Consider the following 19,386-nt stretch of genomic DNA (forward strand, 5'->3'; position numbering starts at 1 on the left):
AGGGGGTTACAGGTTTTTATGTTGCACGATATTTTCTTTAAAAAGCCCTTCATGCATTTAATTTGGTGTTTCCTCGATATTTCTTTTCTGAAAGGAGAGGTTGTACATTATATTATTTTATCCCTAGGCGAAGTGTTTCATCGATATTTTTTGGGGATATTTACGCAATCTCCCACTTCACCCCTCCCCCTCATATATCTCATGGTCCGTGTAAGGGAAAAAGATTGTTGAATAAATAAATCAGCCAGGTAACCTTTCCGTTATATGCATCCCGGTTTATCAACCGTCTTCCATTTTTAAGCCTACTGAAAGATGTGTCTTTTTTTTTCAAAAAGTTCTTTATGAATTATCCTCGGAAAAGGACACTTCTTTGATAATAAAGAGTTTTGCCCAAACGAAAGATTATTTACGTTACTCGGAAACAAACACTTAATAAAATTAAAAATTGATACATAACTCTTTTCCCCCATCCCATGCTATCTGTGTTTAAATTTTCAATAGTGTTGACGAAGTTTCTAAACTGAGTGTATCCGCGCCCGTTCTGTCTAGTTTATTCCTTGAAATCTTTTAATAAAGATTTTTTAGGACCTTAGAATGCCTGCTTTTCTGGTCTGGTAGAAGTACTACTACTATCTACCTGAGCATTTTTCGCTATCAACTTGGGCTATCAATTTCAAGTCGTTTCCAAAAGTTTTTCTTGCTTGATCTCTCTTCTTGCAACGCATATTTGGACTACAAACATCTTGGCGCCTTACAATTATTGCATTGGAAAGCCAAATAAATATTGCTATACAAAAGCTCGATTTTCAAAAATTTCCATTCATTTTCTATTATCAGTTTACGGCTTTTACTTTGATCGCAAGTTAGAGTTTTAAATATTTCAAACGGCTTCGGTCCGTATATTCAAGACCTGGGGCACAGTTTTCCCATCCCGCTCTGTAGGCCACAAAGCCCACCTGATGACTGTTTTAAATTGATGTTAGTAACCTATCTACCTCAATCTGCATGAAATCAGTTTTTGGTTATAAGAAATGTGTTTTTATTCTTTAACACACGCTGTTTTTACTCAATTTCATAACATCAGCCCAGTATTAAGTAAAACTTTGCTCATGATTTCAAAGCTCCCCGACGAGTGGGACCAACGTAAGAATCCCTGAAATAAGAAACTGCTATACAAAAGCTCGATTTTCAGTTTATTTTCTAATATTAGTTTACGGCTTTTACTTTGATCGCAAGTTAGTGTTTTAAATATTTCAAACGGCTTCGGTTCGTATATTCAAGACCTCGGGCACAGTTATTCCCATCCTGCTCTCTAGGCCACAAAGCCCACCTGATGACTGTCTTAAATGGATGTTAGTAACCTATCTACCTCAATCTGCATGAAATCAGTTATTGGTTATAAAACAATGTGTTTTTATTCTTTAACACACGCTGTTTTTACTCAATTTCATTTAACATCAGTTAGCCCAGTATTAAGGAAAACTATGCTCATGATTTCAAAGCTCGCCGACGAGTGGTGCCAACGTAATTGAATCCGTGAAATAAGAAACTGATATTTGATTGTAGTTAAGGAAAACAGGTTATAATACAATGTAACGAGAACTTTGGCATAAAAGCCTGCCTTTCTGTACATCCATCACGGTTAATCAGTCTAGTTTTCGATTCTTAAACCTAAAGAAAGATGTACGTTGTTTTGATATTCTGTCTGAATTAGTACCCGGTAAAGAAAACTTCTTTGATTTATTGTCAAAATGAAGAGTTTTGCCCGAACGAAAGATTAAGTTACTCGGAAACAAACACTTAATAAACACAGATAACATGGGAGTAAGAGTTATGTATCAATTTTTAATAGTGTTGTCGAAGTCAGACCACCAACAATGCGTTTGCAACTACACTCTATTTCTCGGTCAAAATTAATTATCCGTGCGGGATGCGTAAACGGATAAGGATATGACGTTCATAACTATAGACGCATGCGCAACGTTTGTGTTTATTCATTTAGCTCCAGCTTAAACACACGACAGATTCCTCAATATTAGCTTATGACTTTTTTTTTCTTATTAATTGCAGACCACTTTGATGCCTCAAAAACTTCAACAACTTCAGATTTTTTCTTCACACCCGTATCTTGCCTAGTGAATTCAAAACCCTCCCGGTTTTAAGTTTCATAGTTTATACAAGAACTATAGTAATATTTCAAAGCCAGAAATTTGAAATAAATTTATTCCAAAATTCCTCGTGAATGATTAATGAGCATTTAAAGTTATTCCAAAGCCTCCAATTCGGACTGCACGGGATTTTCAATTTATTAAAAGTTATACTATTTCCAAATATATTATGAGAATTGTTGTTCGGAAATCTCGTCCAGTCATCATTGTCGGGTTTGAAATTTTTCTTAACATAAAAGCAAATATATGTTAAATATAAGTGTTAAATATGGTCTGTTTGATTGTTGCTATTTTTATTTCGTTGCATTACCACGTGACCTACGTCATGTTTGTCATAATTCTTCTACCATGCATAGATGCCAGATGTTAAATATGAGTGTTGAATATGGTGTGTTAGATTCTTGCTATTTTTATTTTGTTGCATTATCGCGTGACGTACATTATGTTTGATACAGTTCTTCCACCATCCATAGATGCTAAAGGTGAAATATAAGTGTTGAATATAGTGTGTTTGATATTGAGAGATTAATGCTCAGCTGGATGCTTAGTAACGTAGCTGTCAATAAACGGCAGCTCTGTCATTTGCTGAAATAAAACTTGATCAGTACATAATATTGCACCCACCAAGTTGAAGTACAGGACCCGGTTATACAAAGCCTGGATAGCGCTATCCGATGGATAAATCCTTATGGAGTGATAAGTCGATGCTGTTATCCAATGAATTTATCCACTGGATACGATTTATCCGTCGGATAGCGCTATCCTAGCTGAAGTACAGCACAACTTGAAGTGGTCGAAGTTAAATAACGTTCTGGAATCATTTCTAGTTTTCATGGACACTTTATTGTCTATGAGAACAATCTTTAGATCGTAAAATTTGCCAGTTGCACTGATAATTCTGTTGTCAACAAAAGAATCTTTTGGGTCGCTGTAAAACATATGTCCCAGATATTTAAATTCCTTAACATTCTCAATATCGTTCGCAGAAATGTTCAGTAGACTTCTTTCGTTCATGAGTTCTAAGTCATTGAAAACTTGTGTTTTTGTTTACTTGAAGCTAATCTGTAGACCATATCTAGAACAGGTTGTGTATACAATATCCAAAATAGCCTGTAAGTTAGAAAGATCCTTTGAGAAAATTGCAACATCATCTGCATATAGTAGCCATTTAATCATTTCAGTTCCATTCATGCGCCCAGTGTTTCGTTGATGGCAAGCATTCAAGTAAGGTTAGCACGTGCCACCTACATCTGGTGGCCCGCATCTCCTGGCCCCACACGCATCTGGTCAGGGAAACGTTGATCGATTTCATGTGCAGCTACCTTAAGTACCCAATCAAAGAACCAATTGAACACAGTTGGACTTTCTATACCACTTTGTCTGGTTCCTGCTTCAATGTGGAAAGTCATCAACATAAATACATGAAGCCACAGGAAGCGAAATGGAACTTGTGTATTTCAATGATAAAATAGAATTGAATACATAAACTGAAATTGTACATTTTGTCCTGGTCAAGAAATCTAGTTTTCATGATCATCAACCGCTGTACCAAATGAATAACTGAATAGTTCTGGCAGAGAGTAGTTTTAATATTTCTTAATCCAAACATCAGCACAAGTTTGTCCCTCGTTGTCATTTTCCCATTCGTTGTTCAGATCTTGATCCACCCATATCCTGAACTCCTTGCCTGCTGTCACTGCTAGGGGAGGTGACAACTCGGGGAATGTAAGGTCTGGGTCCATGTTGGTCACACCTGGCAACTGGTATATCAGGAAACCGAGCTTAGCATAAGTCAGTGGGAAGTCAGGTGGTGGACTGATTCTATTGTTGTCGGCATCAGTGATGTGTAAATTAAGATCTTTATTGTTCCTTCTATTGGTAGTTCCCCAGTAGGCTTTGGTGTTTCCAGTTGTCCATGTTATCCCACCTCCAGACACATAAACAAGTTTGAAGTTCAAGACATGGCAAGCAACTGGGATAGTAAAATTTCCGAACTGGTCATTTTTTGATCCAATGCACACTGCGCTACCAACTTTAAGCCATTCTAAGATTTAATAAATAAACTGACTTTAGTTCTAGTTTAATTATTAGGTCTCTCCCTTTATTTGAGCCTTTTCTCAGAGGTTCCCCATTTTCCCTCCCTCCACAAGATCTAGCACACTAAATTAAAACTCAATTTGTGAGATAGCCATGTCGCATTTTTAGACTTGTTGGACTTGTAAGCTTAAAATTAAGTTGTACACTTTTAAAATAAATAAAAAATGTTCTGGCATATATTTCTTATTGTATATAGGTTGCATCAATATTCTTACGTTAGTTAGAATTAACTTAGTGTTACTTAGTGTTACGTCATAACCACCATCTTGGTTGACGATAACAAAGCATTCCTCATTAGCTTCTCTTGTTAGATCAACCAACATGGCGGCTGTTTCATTGTTATTTGTATCGCAAAGGGTTTTCACTCATGTGGTTGCACGAGCAAGTTTTGCAAACGACACCACCACAATACGTAATAGGAGAGATCTTTTGAACGATTTGCAAGGCGCTTGATTATCACTAATCCCGATGAAACGGATGCTCAGAAGTGTATCGAATTCCAAGGCACATCGTGAATTTTTCACAATATTTTTCACAATATTGTTTTCAATATTTCTGTACTTTTACTTGCGTTTTTTTTTTTTTTTTTTTCTGAACTGTTTTTTATTTGTTTGATATCATATAATAGATTTTCACGAACGCGCGCTATGATTGGCTGAAAAGCTATGTATTATCAGAGCATAGAAACATAAATATGACGTCAAAACCATGTTTTCTATACAAAATTAATCATAGAAGTGACGTCACAGGAATTCGGCTTTTTCAATTTAAAGCATTTTGACATTTAACTTTATAAATATTTATTTCTTTTTATTAAAAAATATGTCTTTCCTCTAAAAAAGGAAAATATGTCGTTTTGAAGCACATTTGATTGGTTCTACATACATTTCGACGAGTAAAGCTGTCTTTCGTTTGTGCTGCGACTATACAATGACCTTATTTCGCTAAACTAGAAGCTTTTTGTTTGACCCGTGTGATGGTGTTAGAAAAGTCAAAAAAATAATTTTCAACATTTTTTATAGTCTAACGAGAATGAACAAATCTATTGTAAGAAATTTAAGGTGCATGGTGCTGACACACGGTGCAACATTGCATGCAACATTGCATGCAGGGTGTGTCTTGTTGCAAAGTGTGTCTACCCCAAACATGTTGCATGCAACAAATCTGAAGTTGAATCGCGCTCTACTCTTGCAACATTGCGCGCAACAAATTTCATCATATGAACATGGCTGCAACATTACCTGCAACATTTTGAAATTTCCAGCCAATCAGCTTGCACCAAATTTATAACTTCTGACCATACATCTTAACATATCAGGCTGACACAAGCGATGTTGCGTGATTTTGTTGCAATGTGTGTCACCCCGGTTCAAATTTGTTGCTTGCAATGTTGCGTGCAATGTTTCGCCTTGTGTCAGCACCTTAAAGGTGCTGACACACGGTGCAACATTAAACTTACTCATTACAAACTAGCATCGTCAATTTTACGCTCACCTACGGTAATTTTGTGTTACCGTAATTTGTTTTCCAATAGCCCGAAACTACGAGTAGAAAATACTACGACAAGTGGCACACGTTTTCACTTATAGTTCAGGGACAACTAAAAAACCAGTTTTCCAATAACTACTGCACTGCTAGCTTTCTTCCAGTTTCGATCGAAGATCAAGATATTTTTCAGTCTCTCGGCTCCTTCTACATTCAAAGTGTTCATAAGCTGGTTTTCTTGAGTGTTTGTACAGGTTAAATGTCCATTTAACGATCTGAACTTTGAAAACGTTTTTCAAACTCTTCAGTATTTGAATTTTCATTTCTTCTAGCAGTTAAATGCTTGTTTTTTTTTTGGCTTTTTTGCTAAAATTTACAAGCAATTTTCCTTTCTTGTTCTACAAATGCGATAAACCAGTTGTATGCCAGCCTGCACAGAGCTGTCATTACCTGTCAAAACTGGACCAATCAGATAGCCATAGGTCGCGTTTTTAGCCAATCATCGCATAGATCAAATTTGTTTATGTGAGTTTGACGACAGACGCGCTTTCTTTTTGTAAACAAACCTTTTTTTACGCTACTTTTCTCGCAAAAATCTATTACATAAAGCGAATACGCCTACGGCTCGTGATTTATATAACTTTTTTCGCGTCCTACGACTCCAGTCGTATTTTATCAAAGAACAGAACAGACCTAAGCCTGATCTATTTGTTAAGTAATCCGTAAAATATTTTATTTACTTTTCCTTATGATAAGATGGCTGCCATTTTTTTCTCCTCGATTTGCTAAATTTCCCTCAAATTTTTCGTCCTAAAAATTTGTCATCTTATTGGCTAATTAAAATCAATTTCTATTGTTTATTATCCAATCAAAAGCGAGAATTTCGTCATCCCCATAATGCCTTACGTTTTTGGGGGGCAACCAATCAAAAAACTGTCCCAAATTGAAAGGTTTCTTAATTGAATTTATACTATACCTGCTTTTATCTGTACAATACTGATAATCAGTTTATTCCAAGTTATTTTTGCGTGTACAGATCATGAAGTGTTTCAGTCTTACAGAAAATGTATTGACTTACGAAAAAATTTTTAAAATTTACTTTAAACGTCTTCAAGCTTCTATCTTTTTCTGTTTTTTTTACTTCTTTATTTTATCTTTGAATACCAAACAAGGTATTTTCAACATTGTCTGATCAGCCTTCAGCAAAATAAGTTGTGGTTTTACCCTCTGCTTACCCCCCAAAGACGCAAAGGATTATGGGGATGTGAAAGTCGAGAATTACACTTTTCGGCACTGTATTACACTTTTCTGCACTGTAGTACGTTTTAACAACACTGCTCTAAGCCAATCAGAATGGAGTAGTTTTTTCTTATATGTTATTAGATTTATATGTTTTTTTAATTCTATACTACGATTTATTTAGAATGCGTCGGCATATCCCTATATAAAGAAACGCAGAAGAAATAAAACAATTCCGTTTCGTATTTGTCGCTTATTAAAGATATGTGAATTCGTCCTACTCATTCCTTGATATTTATAAAGGCATTTTTTTGGCAATGTGGATGGATAGACTACGCTGCCGTTAGACAAGATCTCAATAAGACAAGTCAATTCCTCAAGTGGTATCAATAACCGGGGGAGTGTTGGGTTAAAAAATAATGGAAAAGCCACTAGCTTGATCTTACCTATAGCTAGCTCGCAGTGCTCTCCTACAAACTCTGCAGCACATGCACAGTTGTATGAGTTGACTCGGTCTTGACATGATCCTCCATTTTGACAAGGATTAGAAGCACACTCATCGATATCTGATTAAAACATATGTTTGTCATTTATATAATTGTACCAAGCTGTTAATTCAGTAATAACCAATCCTTACCTGTCTGACATTCGGCCCCAGTAAATCCTGCAGCACATGTACAGTTGTATGAGTTGACGTGGTCTTGACATGATCCTCCATTTTGACAAGGATTAGAAGCACACTCATCGATATCTGGTGAAAGATATATTTGTCATTTATATATTTGTACCAACCTGTTAATTTCAGTAACGAACCAATTCTTACCTGTCTGACAGTTGACCCCAGTAAATCCTGCATCACATGTACAGTTGTATGAGTTGACTCGATCTCGACATGATCCTCCATTTTGACAAGGATTAGAAGCACACTCATCAATATCTGGTGAAAGATATATTTGTCATTAATATATTTGTACCAATCTATTAATCTTAATATTAACCGTTTTCATTTACCTGTCTGACAGTCAGTCCCAGTAAATCCTGCAGCACATGTACAGTTGTATGAGTTGCCGTGGTCTTGACATGATCCTCCATTTTGACAAGGATTAGGAGCACACTCATTGATATCTGTAAAATATATCAATATTAATATGTATTTGTATCTACTACCATCTGTACCGCTTCAAAGTATAATTTAATATACACGTCAAAACATCATATCGAAATTATCCGTAACAAAAGCCTTTAACAAATGTCACGGAGCGCGCGCCCCCTATTAAATTTCCATGGAAATTGCAGCATATTGCTATTTTACTCCACACTTCAGTGGGAAAAAAAATTTTACTTATACTATAATACTAGTTTTATTAGAAATTTTCAAAGCGATAGAGCAAATATTTAAAATTTTCAATCAATCAATCAATCAATAACTTATTTAAACACGTATCGTCCAAGAGCTTATAAAGCTCGTTCAAAATACAATACTATGGATAATATTACGAGAGAACGTGACCTTTATTTGGATGGCGAGCTGGGAGCCCTGTGTCTAACCTCTTATACGCATACTCAAGTCTATTTTTACCGACAGAATCGAATTCAGCGTAAAATTTCCTTCACTTTGGTATGAAATTTCAATCATTTTTGATAGGGCAAACATCAATTGAAGTTGTAGGTCTTTGTCTCTTATTTATTATTGTGGAGAGGATTTTGATGGCTGAAATGGAAGCTCTTCAACGAATTCTCGTAAACCACCTTCGTTTGCATGCAGTATCAACAAGTAAGACTTAAATTGTAAATATGATTTAAAATTTGTCCATGACCTAAAATGACTGATAAATTTTTTGTAAGCTTATATGAAGCTTATATGACTTTTGTGTGATTTATTTTCTATTGTCGAAAATGATGCTTTAAAATTATTAACTATTTCGCTTTTTATTTGTCGGAGTTTTCAATAAATAGAATGTAATTTTAAAGCCTAAAACCTTTATTGTTTTTTATTAAAAAAGAAGAGCGTGGTAAAGGTGAGTCTGCCTTCACCGTAATTGAATTTCTAGTGTAATAGCAGGTGGTGTGTGACACGGGTTCGCAAAGCATGATGGGTGAAAACGTAAAATGTGCTCATTTGCTTCAGACCGTCGTAGTGTACAGAGCTCCAGCTGCATCTTCCGATACCGAAAATTTACGGTATTTCTGATGATATTTTCAAAAGTTGGAGGTCTTAAGGCTAAGCAAAGTTCTCCATGTTTAATAAAATACATAAACTTCTACAACAGTTTGAAAAGTTGAAAAACTTCACAGCTTCAGCTTGAGTTGTCCAATACTCATAACTGGCTTTGGCTGTTGCTATTATGTGAAAAAGAAAACAGTTTTAGAGTCATTTTATAGATTCAAGATAATACTGGCATTTTGTGATAGTTCGACCAAATAACAATTGAAGAAATAGTTGAATGTAGTTTAATTAATAATATCTAAGTTAAGTTAAATGTAGTTCCTTTCCGGAGAAATTTTCAATGATTTTTTTACGAGTCCACTCTTAGAGTTGGTGCCCAACACGACCGTTCCGTATTTGACTCTGCTGGTACCAACAACAACGCGACATATATATGGAACTTAAGGTGGATTTGATTACCATATTAACTCTGGACGGTTGAATATTGCTGACGTAAGGAGCATCGCGCGGGCGCGTTGTTGTTGTTGGTATAGTACAAACAGAGTCAAGTACGGAACGGCCGTTAAAGAAGTAACGCTCATAGGCTATTCAAACCGTTTGACCTTTGGAATGAAAACGTCTGCATTACAACAGCGAACGAAGGAACACGGACACAAGATAAGTAAACCAGTATAACGTTAATTTAATTCAAATATTCGAAAGGAAAAAAAAAACCTATAGAAATCCAACCACATTCGGTGTCCTAGGGCCCTTGCTTAGTCCATTCAAATCCTAAATTAACTGATGATTTGGCCAACAAACAGAAAGGAGTTTTAGGAACTTCCGATAGAAGAAAAACTAATTGAAACGTAAACAATCACTTTATGAACTTCCCACTTCTAACCGAAGAAACAAAAGATATTTTGCTTACTTTTACTTCAAACTTCACTTATCAGTAGGAAAAGGCCTATGCTTTCCATGTCCTTGCAACAAGCTCTTAATTTTTAGTTTGGAAGAAATAGAGAGGCTTTTTTTTCAGCAATAGGAATTTGGAAAATGCTTCAATACCTTTTTTTTTTTTTTTTTTTTTTTTTTATGCGTCAAATTGATCAGAAAAAAAATTGGAATTCTCAAAGCATCAGTACAGGTCTGTTACTACAACAGGATACAACTTTTGATCTTTTGTCGTTGAAATTATCTGGATTTTGGAAGAACGAAGAAAAGAAGAAATCTCTTAAATATAGCGTTTTGGTGCCCTTCTCTCTATTTTTGGACGCCATGTTTACGCATGAGCAGAAGGAATTTTGTGGCCGAGGGAGACTAAACGCCAGCTCGAGCAAATGTTCTCTGATATGGGGAATAAGTTTAATGTGTGGACTACAAGGCATCATGGGGCATCCAAGGGGCAAATAATTAACTAATGTGATGAGGTTTGATGACATATTTTTCTTTATATCTCCTGTCATTATTACGGCAAAAAATGCATGACACACATCGATAACCTTATCAGCCATCTTATTTCAGCTGTGTTTGTTTCCTGGATACCCCATAATGCCTTGCAATCCAACATGCCCCATAATAAAGTCGAAGAATGAATATTAATTTTTTGAAAGTTTGCCAGTTAATAAAACAGCATAAAACAGCCAAAATAAGTACACAATAAATGATGATCACCGTGCAATCCTGGGAGTAAAATGACGCATGTTGGGGTATATATTTACGTAGTTGGAGACTACACGTAGCTTAGAAACGATTTTTTGTTAGGAGCCTGAAAATGCAAATGTGTCACTCTTTCGCTCAGCAAATAGCGCAAAATATAACACAAATGAAATATACACAAATGAAATATACACAAATGAAATATACACAAATGAAATATACACAAATGAAATATACACAAATGAAATATACACAAATGAAATATACACAAATGAAATATACACAAATGAAATATACACAAATGAAATATACACAAATGAAATATACACAAATGAAATATACACAAATGAAATATACACAAATGAAATATACACAAATGAAATATACACAAATGAAATATACACAAATGAAATATACACAAATGAAATATACACAAAGGAAATGTACAAACAATGCTATGATATTCACTACTCACTGGTCATGCAATCTGATCCAGTAAAACCAGGTTTGCATTCACATCGGTGTGTCCCATCAGCAAAGTTGAATCGGCATTTAAAGTTCCCTCCAACAGGGCACTTGCAAGTATTCTAAAGTTTAAAGCATGTGGAAAAAAAAGTTTAATATTCAGCCTTCTAAAAAGTTAAAAAGGAAGGGGTAGGCAAAACGGTTTTCGGTTCGGTTTTCAAATCAATAACTAGAAACAATCCAGAATCCAGTGTTTTCCATGAAACGTCTGTCACTCACAGCTAATTACTCAGAGTACCTACCTATGATGTTTAAAAACAAACAAAAACAAGCGATCGATACTCTTACCTTAGCACTTCTGTAGATGACACCAGGTCTGTACACTAGATCTTCAGGATGCATAAAGTGATCCGAGTCACTCAGCTCACACATGTCTTTCTCTCCACTCGCACTTGTACCAAAGCTGTAGGAGATACAGCGATCATCCAAATAGCACTTTACGTCGCAATCTGAGTCATCTCTGGTTTTCTGTGTTTTGAAGACATGATTGACCAGAGCTTTGTTATGAAGTTCATTAAACTCCATGACTTTACACCCATTCACTTCTTCTGTTTGAAATACGATAAGAAAGGGCTGAGTTTTAAATTGGTATTAATTGAGTAAACCCTTTTTATTTAAAATTATCGATGAAATATCTAATTTTCTCTGATGGCCGGGCTCCCTGTGTCTGAACGCGAGAAGATGAAACCCGCACTAATCCCCAAGGGGGCTCCCTGTTGTTGAGACTGTATTACTAGTTAGAGAGCTTAAGTTTCTCGTTTACGGCAAACGTGAACCGTTAGTTGACCATTAAAAAATTCTTTAAAATTAGTGAAAAGGAATTGCCAAAATATCCAAGTGGTAGATAAACAAAAGAATGCTTGTCATTATCGAGAAGGTTTGCAAAAGGTAAAGTGAAATGTAGGGAAACGATGAAAACGTGGTCACGTTTGCCGTTTGCGGGAAGGAGAAGCGGGAATCTTAATCTGCCTAATAGAGAGTTTTAGATTTACGTTCACGGCAAACGTGGAACGTCAGTTGACCAGTGAAAAATTATTTCAAATAGCTGAGAAAGAATCACAAAAAAGTTCAAGTAGCAGAAAAACAAAAGAATATTTGTCTTTGGTAAGAAAGTTTGCAAGAGGTTAAGTTAAATACAGGAAAACGATGAAAACATTGTCACGTTTGCGGTTACCGGGCAGAAAAATAATCAATCTAAAACTCTCTAATAGATCTACGCTCTAAGATATCACCTCGACACTCGACTATTTCCGCGCGGCCAAGTAATATTTCGCTCTCTTTCACTTTCATCAGTCAACTGGAATCAAATAACTTACAAATTTATTTAAACGATAGTTAAATCATGAATGACTTTACTTAGCTTTATATTTTTCTATGGCCTTGAAAAATATTCATTTTAACTCCAAAAATAATAATAACAATCTTGACTCCGCAAAAATCAACTTCTAAATTATCAATTGATCATTGGGTAGCCTTATCAAGTGGGCCGTAAAAACCTTTAGGCTATCCCTCCACCATATGGAGTGGTAAATCCGATTCAGATGCAGATAACTTACCGAATAGGAGCATCAAGATAAGATAGAAGATACACATGACAGCCATATTGAAGTCCATTGCAAATAAAACTTTTAAATTCTGGTGTAGATGATGATACTCAGGTATTCACTGTCCTTCGATGCGAGTCTGAATGACTTAATTCAGTTGAACGCGTATATGCTGATGTGTTCCACTCACTTTTCTCTTCTGGAATGACATCTGCAGTTTAGATGCACCTTCTCAAATACTAACTTGTATTCAAATGCCATACTGAAAGTCAAGGCCCACCTGATGACATTCTTTGATGGATGTTATTACGTTATTTACCTCAACCACCCATGATACTTATTGATTCTTAATGAAAATTCTGTTTTTCTTCAACACACGCTGTTTTCACTGAATTTCATGTGATATCAAATAGCCATATAAAGGAAAACTTTGGTCTCCTCTTTGTGATATCTAGTGATTCGGTTAACAATGTCAAAGCTCGCCGACGAGTGGGACAAAAGTAAGAATCGTTGGAATGAGAAAAATATTTGCTTGTAGCTAAGGACTGAAAATTAAATAATTGAAAGGAGGGGGTTACAGGTATTTATGTTGCACGATATTTTCTTTAAAAAACTCTTCATGCATTTATATTGTGTTTCCTCGACACTTATTTCTTTCCCCTCATATATCTCATGGTCCGTGACTAAGGGAAAAAGATTGTTGAATAAATAAATCAACCAAGTAACAATGTAACGAGAACTTTGTCATCAAAGCCTGCTTTCCTGTATATGTATCACGGTTTATTAGTCTCGGCTTCCATTTTTAAACCTAAAGATAGATGTGTGCGTATGAATTAGCCCAGAAAAGGAAACTTCTTTAATTTGTCAAAATGAAGAGTTTTACCCGAACGAAAGATTATTTACGTTACTCGGAAACAAACACTTAATAAACACAGATAACATGGGAGTAAGAGTTATGTATCAATTTTTAATAGTGTTGTCGAAGTTTCTAAACTTTATCGCCCGCGCTTTCTAGTTTTTTTCTTGATTTGGTAAAATTTTTAGGAACTTGGAATGCTAGAGACCATGCGTTCAATCATGCCTGCTTTCCTGGTCTGGTGGAAGTAGCTACTATTTACCTGAGCATTTTTCGCTATCAACTTGAGCATTTCCAGTCGTTTCCAAAAGTTTTTCTCGCTTGATCTCTCTTCTTGCAGTGCATATTTGAACTACAAACATCTTGGCGCCTTACAATTATTGCATTGGAAAGCCAAATAAATATTGCTATACAAAAGCTCGATTTTCAAAAATTTCCATTCATTTTCTATTATCAGTTTACGGCTTTTACTTTGATCGCAAGTTAGAGTTTTAAATATTTCAAACGGCTTCGGTCCGTATATTCAAGACCTGGGGCACAGTTTTCCCATCCCGCTCTGTAGGCCACAAAGCCCACCTGATGACTGTTTTAAATTGATGTTAGTAACCTATCTACCTCAATCTGCATGAAATCAGTTATTGGTTATAAAACAATGTGTTTTTATTCTTTAACACACGCTGTTTTTACTCAATTTCATTTAACATCAGTCAGCCCAGTATTAAGGAAAAACTATGCTAATGTTTTAAAAGCCCGCCGATGAGTGGGACCAACGTAATTGAATCTGTGAAATATGAAATTGATATTGTATTGTTGTTAAGGAAAACAGGTTATAATACAATGTAACGAGAACTTTGGCATAAAAGCCTGCTTTTCTGTACATCCATCACGGTTAATCAGTCTACTGAGTTTTCGATTCTTAAACCTAGAAAGATGTGTATGGTTGCGAGATTTTTGATAAATTGATAGCCAGAAAAAAAAACCTCTTTAATTTATCGTCAAAAAAAAAATAAAAATAAAAATAAAAGAGTTGCCCGAATTATTTACGTTACTCGGAAACAAACACTTAATAAGAACAGATCGCACGGGGAAAAGAGTTATGTATCAATTTCTAAGTCGAAGTCAGACCACCAACAATGCGTTTGCAACTACTCTAGTCTTAGATATCCATTTCTCGGTCAAAATTAATTATCCGTGTGGGATGCATAAAAGATAATAAATATGACGTTCATACCTATTCACGCATGCGCAAAGATTGTGTTTATTTATTTTAGCTTCAGCTTAAATGCATGACAGATTCCTCCTCATTAGTTTATAACTCTTTTTTTGTTAATTGCAGACCCCTTTGTGGATGCCTCAAAAACTCTCAACAACTTCAGATTCAAGTCATAAAGGTTTTTGTAGGTTGGATTCATGTTATGAAAATAAAGTTGACTCATCAACCTTTAAATAATTTAATAGTTCTCTTAGCTATCGACCGACGCAGTCATCTTCAGAGGAACTAAAATACTTTACAATATGTATGAACAAAACTACAACGTGATCAAACTTAGTACATATGCGCGAGTAATAGAATCGCGCGTACAAACCCGAAAACACCAGGATTGAGAATTACAAAAGATTTATGTAATTTGCTGGCAGAATTCTGCCTCCGTGTCTCTTAAAAATAATGTTCTTTTGCCTTGATATTTCACATGCTTCCAGCCACTTTCTTTGACTCCATCTTTGCTCTTTTTTCACGATTGAAATGTCACCCCATGGGATTTTCAATTTACTAATAATTATAGTTTTACCAAATATAGTACGAGAATTATCACTCGTACTTCACGGAAATCCCATTCAGTCCTTATTGTCGGGTTTGAAAATAGCGAATATATGTTAAATACAAGTTTTAATATGGCGTTTTTGATTGTTGCTATTTATATTTTGTTGCATTTTCGAGTTTCTTAAGTCATGCTTGTCATAGTTCTTCTGCCATCCATAGATGCCAGATGTTAATATAAGTGTTGAATATGGTCTGTTAGATTCTTGCCATTTTTATTTTGTTGCATTAGAAATCCTCGTTGCTAGTCAGTTATAGCGAAAGAAAACAATGTGTGACACTTAACCACGCGCACTCAATGCTAACCACTATACGAAGTGACACTAGGTTAAGTGTCACGTATTGTTTTCTTTCGCTATATATAACTGACTTTAGATTTGTAATTTTATTCAATCCATGACGAGGGGCCAAGTGGCCCGAAAACTTGGATATTAAAAAATATCAAATTACACGTAGAAGAAATGTCTTTATTTTTGATAAATATGCACTTACACCTAAATACAATATACTCAATTTCACTTACTTTGAAATCAGTTCCACGAAACTTAACTGGAACACATGAATACTCTGCAGAAATTAAAGTCGGGGGCTAACCCTGAGCAACAGAGAATTCGAAATTGAAGTATTACGCAGCAAGTCGTCAATCGGCCTTGTTATATGCGATGGATAATAGCTGATAATGCATGCAGCTCAAGTGTTTCCGAAAAGGTATCTTTAAAAGTAAAATGCTTCGAATATTAAAACTTGCTAACCTAGGGTCCAGAGAATATTTATTCTCAGCCTGGCGTTTGCTGTGCTTGCTCTTTAAAGCCACAGGAAGCGAAATGGAACTTGTGTATGTCAATGATAAAATAGAATTGAATACATAAACTGAAATTGTACATTTTATCCTGGTCAAAAGATCTAGCTTTCATGATCATCAACCGCTGTACCAAATAAATAACTGAATAGTTCTGGAAAAAGAGTAGTTCTAGTATTTCTTAATCCAAACATCAGCACAAGTTTGTCCCTCGTTATCATATTCAAATTCGTTGTTCAGATCTTGATCCACCCATATCCTGAACTCCTTGCCTGCTGTCACTGCAAGGGGAGGTGACAACTCGGGGAATGTAAGTTCTGGGTCCATGTTGGTCACACCTGGCAACTGGTATATCAGGAAACCGTACCAAACGTAAGTCAGTGGGAAGTCAGGTGATGGACTGATTCTATTGTTGTCGGCATCAGTGATGTGTAAATTAAGATCTTTATTGTTGCTTCTAAAGGTAGTTCCCCAGTAGGCTTTGGTGGTTCTAGCTACCCACGATATTCCACCACCAGACACATAAACAAGTTTGAAGTTCAAGACATGGCAAGCAACTGGAATAGTAAACTTTTCGAACTGATCATTCTTTGAACCAATGCACACTGCGCTACCAACTTTAAGCCATTCTACGATTTAATAAATAATCCTGACTTTAGTTCTAGTTTAATTATTAGGTCTCTCCCTTTATTTGAGGCTTTTGTCAGAGATTCCCCAGTTTTTCCTTCCTCCACAATTTCTAGCACACCCAATTGAAACTTAAATTAAGTTATCATTTTGTGAGTTTTAAATGAATAAAAAATGTTCTGGCTTATATTACCAGGAAAAATTTGGATTCCCAGTTTTTAAAGCATTTCGATATTTCTTATTGTATATATAGGTTATATCAATATTCTTTGGGTGTTACGTCATAACCACCATCTTGGTTGACGTTATCAAAGCATTATTCCTCTTAGCTTCTCTTGTTAGATCAATCATCATGGCCACAGTTTCATTGTTATTTGTATCGCAAGGGATTTTCGCTGATGTGGTTGTAATAGCAAGTTTTGCAAACACACCACCACAATACACAATAAGAAAAGATCCTTTGAACAATTCTCAAATCGCTTGATTATCACTAATCCAATGAAAACTGATGCTTTTTTTCTTTTTTTTTTTTCCTTTTAACCCAACGTAGTGGACTTACAAGAATAAACTTAAAATATTTCTTGTCTTTTGTGCATAACCATGCCTCAATTTTAAAAACATATAGATTCAATGTTTTTGTATTTTTAAGATTTTTCTTTTTCTTTTTTAATTTTATACTACTATCTATTTAGAATGCGTCGGCATAGCCCTTTATAAAGAAAGTTAGAATAAATAAAACCGTCATTTCTTTTTTCGCTATTCTCACTGAATAAATTATCACCAAGCAGTATAAATTAAGTCAACACACATGGCTCATTGCATAACGTCTTTTGGAGCTTCGAAGCCAGAAGCCAACATTCTAGTGCTCTATTATGCATGTTGAGGAAACACAGACGGGACTTAGAGGCGCTTATGATGACGGCAGGTATTGTGAGACAAAGTCTGTAGTCAGTCTCGGATTTGTTGTACTCCATTTGTTTCGTTTTACCGGTGCAAAGAGAATTTCAAAGACATCATTTGTACTTAGAGCTCACGTGACGCGCTTGGCGACTTCTAGAAGGTGGACAGAGACTATTGTGCCTGGAGTTCTGGGTACTCGGCTAGCTACCAAGACGACTTGAGAATGTTTGTGTGCTTGGAGTTTAGGGAAGTCGGCTAGCTCATGCACGAGAAAACTCGAGAATCTGATTTGCGTGGGTTTGGAGTCCAAGGGAACTCGTCCAGCTCCAACAAGCTCGAAAGACTTTTAAGTCTTAAAAGAATGTTTGTGTGCCTGGAGTTCAGGGAACTCGGCTATCTCACGAGAAAACTTGAGACAATTTGTGTAGGCCTGGAGTTCAAGGAACTCGGCTAGCTCGGGAAGGCTTGAGATTGTTTCGTGTGGGCCTGGAGTTCAAGGAACTCGGCTATAGCTCGGGAAGACTGGAGAATATTTGTGTGTCTGGAGTACAAGGAACTCGCCTATAGTTCGGGAAGACTTGAGAACATTTGTGTGTCTGGAGTTCAAGGAGCTCGCCGATATTCATGCTCGAAATACAGAATTTTCGAGTTCAAATGAGCTTGAATTCTGGAGTCCATCCCAGAGCATTGAATTTACCGGCCATGAGTTGATGCGTTTTCGTAAACTTTTCATTCCAAAACTTTGTAAACGACGAGGGGATTAGAATATGTTAAGTGCCGTAATTAGGGGATTAAGAAGTTCATTATGGCCATTCAGATTGTGCACTCTGTGACCGCCACTACTTCCACGTGTTTTCGCGCCCTTATGATTATTTGTTCACGGTTCCCTCCCACTTTCTTCGTTGACTTGGGGGGGGTCTGCTCAGTGCCTCAATTCTGGGCCACGTTCAGAGCCTGAGTCAACGAACGGGTGGTTCCCTACCTTAGGTCTCCTAGGTTTTCATTTACCGCGTAATGGACTTGGAGGGTCCCACCCCTTAGTTGGGCTTTGTTCCTTTGGTCCCACGTCCCAGCGCCTGGGGCAATTTTTTATATATCGTCACCTGGCTTGTTTATGAGTTTTGGAAGTTAGAGTGGGCTTGACACTCGGTGAATTCGGCCGAGTGGAATATTTTTTACACCGATTATACAGGATATTTGAGTACTGGATGTGGGTTTTGAGTATTGGATGTGGGTTTTTGAGTATTGGGTATATGGGGTTGAGCATGTTAAGAATAAAGGTTACTACTGGATTAATTATTAGGCACTATTACGACTGGAGTTTGGATATATACCATCTCATATATTGTATTGTCGGGGACAAGGAGCGGATCTCGCCCCATAACTTAATCATACTGCGACGTGATAATAGCTTCAGTGAGAATATATTACTAATTAAAGATCTGATTTGCCTCACTCATGCTTTGATATTTATATAGACATTCTTTTTGCGATGTGCATTGGTAGACTCTTCAGATCAGAC

At 36.1% G+C, this 19,386-nt stretch overlaps 1 protein-coding gene across 3 annotated transcripts in view; it reads right to left on the reverse strand.

Annotated features, from left to right (window-relative positions):
• Nucleotides 1-2,296: 2,296 nt before the first annotated feature.
• Nucleotides 2,297-19,386, reverse strand: part of LOC116296088 (uncharacterized) — a 29,008-nt gene continuing 11,918 nt past the window's right edge. The window contains exons 1-8 of one of the 3 annotated variants that reach the window (XM_089040967.1): nt 12,876-13,077; nt 11,608-11,867; nt 11,270-11,381; nt 8,001-8,114; nt 7,813-7,926; nt 7,627-7,740; nt 7,436-7,555; nt 2,297-4,212 (exon numbers count right to left, since the gene is read on the reverse strand). In XM_089040967.1, coding sequence (XP_088897093.1) covers nt 3,755-4,212; nt 7,436-7,555; nt 7,627-7,740; nt 7,813-7,926; nt 8,001-8,114; nt 11,270-11,381; nt 11,608-11,867; nt 12,876-12,933 — 1,350 coding nt within the window. In that variant the 5' untranslated portion in view covers nt 12,934-13,077 and the 3' untranslated portion in view covers nt 2,297-3,754. Of the gene's footprint in view, nt 4,213-7,435; nt 7,556-7,626; nt 7,741-7,812; nt 7,927-8,000; nt 8,115-11,269; nt 11,382-11,607; nt 11,868-12,875; nt 13,078-15,999; nt 16,967-19,386 lie in introns of those variants that run through there. The other 2 variants (XM_089040966.1, XM_089040969.1) reach the window with 2 other exon arrangements.

Source organism: Actinia tenebrosa, unplaced genomic scaffold (genome assembly GCF_029948245.1).
Source record: "Actinia tenebrosa isolate PJP-AT-01 unplaced genomic scaffold, QUT_ActTen_1.0 PGA_scaffold8__29_contigs__length_14323225, whole genome shotgun sequence".
Classification (NCBI taxonomy): domain Eukaryota; kingdom Metazoa; phylum Cnidaria; class Anthozoa; order Actiniaria; family Actiniidae; genus Actinia; species Actinia tenebrosa.